The sequence below is a fragment of the Diuraphis noxia genome, unplaced genomic scaffold, assembly GCF_037042655.1.
Source record: "Diuraphis noxia isolate RWA-SAM2 unplaced genomic scaffold, SU_Dnox_SAM2 contig0001, whole genome shotgun sequence".
Taxonomy (NCBI): Eukaryota; Metazoa; Arthropoda; class Insecta; order Hemiptera; family Aphididae; genus Diuraphis; species Diuraphis noxia.
In genome coordinates, this window is record NW_028301711.1 from 25,960,508 (window position 1) to 25,966,133 (window position 5,626).

A 5,626-nucleotide genomic window follows, 5' to 3' on the forward strand; every position below is an offset into this window, starting at 1 on the left:
AATATGATGGTGCCCATGTCATATTAAGCCAGTCTCCTCTTTATTCATAATAATAGTACCTAGATACACGCAGTAGATACAGCGTACAATGTGAGTAGTTTTATATTTGGAAGAACCGCAACCGTTCCCCAGCTGCGCCGACAGCCTATAATTATTTTAATTTTAAAATAAATGTGTTAACAGTATCGGGAGCTAGATTCGATGGATTTTATGACTTAGCTAGCCCAGCGACGATAATGTCCGCGCAGTCATGAATAGCAATGCGTGGAGGTTGTTCTGGAAACGGTTTATCGCGGTGGTAGTAGTTACCGCTTTGATGACGACTTGCGTGTTCAACTTCGTCATGGCGCCGCTGATTTTGTGCTTGATGGACGGAGGGTGCGCGGAGGTGTCGGTCATCTCGTTGCGGGGCATGTACCCCCGGATGATAGCCGGAGCGTGTTTCGCGTCCGCGTCCGTGTTGGTGTGCAAGTGCAGTACGACGATACCGATTTACGAGCAGATGATAGAGGCACACGACGTGTACTCGCCGACAACGGTGGCCGAGCGCCGTGACCGCGCGCTCTTCTGCGGTGTGTACGTCGCGCTGTTCATGTCCGTCACGCTGCCCGTCAACGCACTGAGACTGTCGCTGCTGTATCGTAATCGGTCTGACCCGATCGTGTTGTGGTTTTTTGTGTTCATGTACCTGGAGAACGTGGCCATGTGTCTGGGCGAGACGTGCTTCGTAACGTTGTGCTACACGTTGAGCAACAAATTTCTCGAGATCAACCGGGACCTGCAGCGCCTTGGCGAGGAGATGGCCGCCACCAACGAGACGACGGCGGGTAAGTCGATAACTACAGCATTGATCGCGACGACGGTCACTACCGCCACCGGACGACGGGTTACCTACGGCAGGGATTTCTACGGCGGTCCCGGTGAGCAGTCAATCGCCAACGCCGTGGAGGTGATACGGATCCGGCACCAACTGATCCGAGATGCTTTGTCCGTGCTCGTCGACCTGTTTGGTCTTCCCATGGGTCTTTCGCTGCTCACGTTGGGCGTGATGACACTGTTCGATATCTATTACCAGGTGTCAGATGTCATGGGAGCTGACTCGAGGCTGATGATATTCATTTACATGTGGCTGTTGCAATACACCATCAGGTTTTCCGCGATCGTTGTTACGGCGCACAACACAACCAAACAGGTAAGCTGTAGATATCGATCCACGTGTCCTTTCCACTGATTAAAACCTTTACGTAATGTTATAGTATACACCAGAGTGAATTGATCCAATAGATATAATATTATACTACCATTGAACAGGGTCCCCACAGGAACGGAGTCAGAAGGATCCATGATACTGGGGCCCGTCGTTCACTTCAATATATATTATATTGGAAAAATGTTACAAGATTGATTGTTATTTAAGAGGGGCCTGGATTTAGTTCTGTAACAGCTAGGGCCAAAAATATGATGTGGGGGGCTGTCATTGAACATAAATAGTAGGTGGTACTCAGTGATACGTAATAACAAATTACAGAGTGACGTAGTTAAGCCACGGATATTTATATTTTTACATGTTAAATAAAATAACTGAAAGTATAATCAATACAATAGCGAATGTCCGTGAGTTTAAAACCATTTAATGTTAGGTACCAGTTAAACGCAGTATAGCTGGGTTCACTGTAGCTACGTCATTTGTCGTTTCATGTGGTTTTGTTCTGATTGGTCCTTGTAATAATCATATATTCACTAACCATAATCTACTGGGAAATTTTCAGAGCTTTACTTTTGCACGTGACACAAGAGACGACGTAGCTGTGAACCCAGTTGGCTGGTTTAATAATTTCGAAGATCTGAAAAACCCGAACGAAGACGGTATTATGCCGCTCAAAATGTTACCAAACGATAGGGATACTTTAGCAGGAAGAAAAATGTGCTAATTTAGTCACGGGCAACGTTGTCATCTTTATGTACCTATCTAAACCAAAAATTCTTAAATGATCGAAAAAGTATTCAAATAAATACGTATACTTATGCAACTATTCAAATATTTTATAATACTGACTTAATTATGTATATACCTATATATATCCAGTGTTTTGCAAAGATAACCACATTTATCTAGATAAAAAACAGATAATTGAAAAAAACTTACACAATTTAAAGCTTGCATTTGTAAAATGGAAATTTCGTTATAAATAAAATAATATAAAGTTTGTTCTCTTTTTCTATTATTTGCACTTTTCTTTAATATTTTATAAATATAGCTAAATCTATAAAAACATACTGTCCATTTTCACTGATTAGAAATTACTGTCGTCTGTTTGCTATTTCCAGTAGTCAGTGGTAGGTTTTATTATTATTTATTACTTTAATCATAATATGATAATCTAAGTTTATAATAAAATATTGTTATATATGAAACATTTGAACGTTTAGGCCAGTGACTTGTCTATATTAATATTTCTGTATTATTATTGATCACAAATACTATTAGCCATTAGGTACTTAGTATTTATACATTTATAATCAATAGTATTGTATTAAATTTATATAGGTATATTGCATAAATTCAAATTAGAAAAATAAATACAACGAATTATTCGACGTGGAAATATTTACAATAATTATAACTTGAAAATAAAATCGAATAAAAATAGCATAACTATTTTATTTATCTAGATAAGCTAAAAAGATAAAAAATTTTATCTAGATAATGCACAACACTGTATTTATTATAACTACAATAACATCGTTATTAAAATATTGATAAATCGTAAAAACAATTATACCACAATTTAAGTTCATTTAAGCACTTAAAATATTTGTTTTCAGTTATGTGAATTTATTGTCTGTTAAAATATACCTAAATATTGTTTGAAATTTACTTAACAACTTATAACTTATCAAATTTGAGTAGGTATAGTAGATAAAGATATTAGATAGGTATAGTATAAAGAGGCAATCTCCTTTTACATTATGGTTAAATATATTTATGTATATCTGTTATAGGCACTAAAATCAAAAATATTTATAACGGATATAAACAATCGTTATTTAGATAACAGCACAAAAGAAGAGGTAAACAATTTCTTAAAATTATAATCTTATCAAAAATTTTGTAAGTTACGAATTTAATTTATTATATTATTTACAGTTACAAATATTCTTTAATCAACTTTCCAATTGTTCGATTGAAATTACTGTGTACGATTTCATTACTTTAAACACTCATCTAATAACTTCTGTAAGTTGTCCATGCATTGTACGAAAAGAAACACCAAAAACCTTTATTAGAATTAGAATTTTCATAAAGAATATTAATATTTTAATTCTGAGTGAAATCTTTTGATTAACCTTTAAATTTTTATTGTATTTAATAGGCGATTGTAGCTGGAACAACATACCTCGTAATATTATTACAGTTTGATTCGAATAACAATTAAATTAATAAAACAATACATTTACAATGTGTAAAAGTGTTTGCTTAAGTTTTGTAACATTATAATTTATTTAAAAATCATAGATTTAGCCATTTAGGTCGTTCTAGGATTTTTTGCAGTACTCATGAGTACTCTTATTTATAATATTGTAAAATTAAAAAAAAAAAATTAAATATTGTTTATGTGTTAAGTATTAATTTAAATATTGATGATTATAATAATATGTTAAACACTTGGAAAACATTAAATTAATATTATTAGTATTATTAGTATTATTAGTATTATTACTATATTTGTATATCTCTATGTGTTTGCGCCTGCGATCCTATGTGTACGGTTGTCGCTGACACACAGTCCTCAGAACCTTGGTGGAGTAGGGCAAATTACTCAATAACAACAAACCACGCATACATATAAATAATGGATGTATTGGAATCTAATATCAACAATATAGATTATATAAAACAATATAAAACAGTACACAAGGTACGGGGGAGGGGGACCACCGACTGAACTGCGCAACTGCAGATGAAGAACTCTTGAGATGATGGACGGCTGAACTACTGGTCACCTTGGACTGTAGCGGGATTGTATGTTTTTTGTGATGGGGGGGGAGGGGTGGGCTGGGTGGTGGGTCTAACAATATAACTGTGCCTCATAACTTAATAAAGTTCGCCACGCCACTGCACGAGCGTGTGTATCGTCCTGACGTAGATCAACGTTTACGAACGCGACGATGGATAGGCGAACTCCTGGTGTCAACCCGAGCGTACGAGCGTGCACCTGAATGTAGAGCAACAGGACTGACGACAACAGCCTAATTCTCGTGGAGCAACGGAACTGACAGTCTGTGTGACAACAGACGACGAAAAGTAGAGCAACGAAGCGCTAAAAGTATAACGAGCACGAACGTAACACCTTTTAATGGCCGTCGAGCATGAACGGAAGCGAACAGTAAAAAATGTGGTTTATATATTGTGCAATTGTGCGTAGGAGCATACGACGGTAAAACACGAACGGAGCAAACCCAGAGCAAGGGGAACGAAAACAACATAACGGACGCTCACGGCTCACGCCGCCTGAGCCGAGAGCCGGCAGCGATGACCTGTCACAAGCTCGTCTGCTATCCAACATAGCGGACGATAGAGCGTTGCGACCACGAACATGGTTACCTGGTTACCGCGGTGAGTAACGACCGAGCGCGGCCACTAGACGGCGGCAACTTGATATCAAAAGGATCGAACACTATGAGTTAAAGTAATATTGGTGTCCATAAACTATTAAATATTATATATTATACGAATAATAAATTATATAATTAAATAGTTTTGAATTGTGATTTTTTTATTATTTATGAATTTTATACATTTACGGAATATCTAGAAATATTTATATATACATATATCCAGAAAAATGTTTAACGTAATCCTATTTCAATAAAAATTAAACCTTTTTTTTATTTTATCGTTTAAAAAACATTAAAGCAGTGAGTTATTATAAACACTAAAAAAATATATATTAAAATATTATTCAACAAATTTGGTTATAAACTTTCCGAATTTGGATCCTTTTTAATTCTAACAACACTTTTTTCTTATGATTTATTATTATTAGGATTCAGCAACAAGGGCTACATGTTGCTCATTAGCCTTGTGTGCATTATGTAAAATGTATAGCTAAAATATAATAATTTTTCATTTATCTATATGAATATAGAAAAAAGATTTGCACAATATTAATTTTGGTCAGAAAAGTAAAGATTATTATTAACATACTAGTCAATAGTCATTTATTGCATATGGGTGCTAGATCCTTACTTAAGAGAAATACATGGGTTAAATGGTTAAAAAAGTAAAAAAGAATTTCCGCTTGGTATTATGAACTCATGGTCTTGTTAAAACGATTTTTCGACGTCTTTTGATAAGCGTTGAAGAATGTGCCATTTTCTGTGTCTATTTCAATCCTTATTTTAATTAATTGGATAGTGGAATATAGAATCCAATAAATTTTATCATAACAAAATGTATGAATTGAGTTTTGACAGGGAAGAAATTAAAATCTATTTCTGAAAGCCATTTGAAAGTTTGTTAATGCTAAGCTGTAATTTTTTGAGTAAAAATAAAAACGAATTCTCCACGTTTGTTTAAATATATAAATATATTCTTAAATCTTTTACCACAAAGAATAATATT

General features: G+C 35.0%; 1 protein-coding gene across 1 annotated transcript; it reads left to right on the plus strand.

Annotated features, from left to right (window-relative positions):
- The first annotated feature begins 250 nt into the window (after window positions 1-250).
- Window positions 251-3,437, plus strand: LOC149060387 (uncharacterized). Its single transcript, XM_089228934.1, has 4 exons — window positions 251-1,192; window positions 3,004-3,072; window positions 3,149-3,238; window positions 3,375-3,437. The coding sequence occupies exons 1-4, from the start codon at window positions 251-253 to the stop codon at window positions 3,435-3,437; spliced, it is 1,164 nt and encodes a 387-aa protein (XP_089085060.1).
- Window positions 3,438-5,626: the final 2,189 nt, after the last annotated feature.

Coding starts and splice junctions, on each gene's coding strand:
- LOC149060387 (XM_089228934.1), top strand. CDS start 251: ATGAATAGCAATGCGTGGAGGTTGTTCTGGAAACGGTTTATCGCGGTG. Junction 3,073..3,148: donor ATAACAGCACAAAAGAAGAG/GTAAACAATTTC, acceptor TATTATTTACAG/TTACAAATATTCTTTAATCA. Junction 3,239..3,374: donor ACACTCATCTAATAACTTCT/GTAAGTTGTCCA, acceptor TGTATTTAATAG/GCGATTGTAGCTGGAACAAC.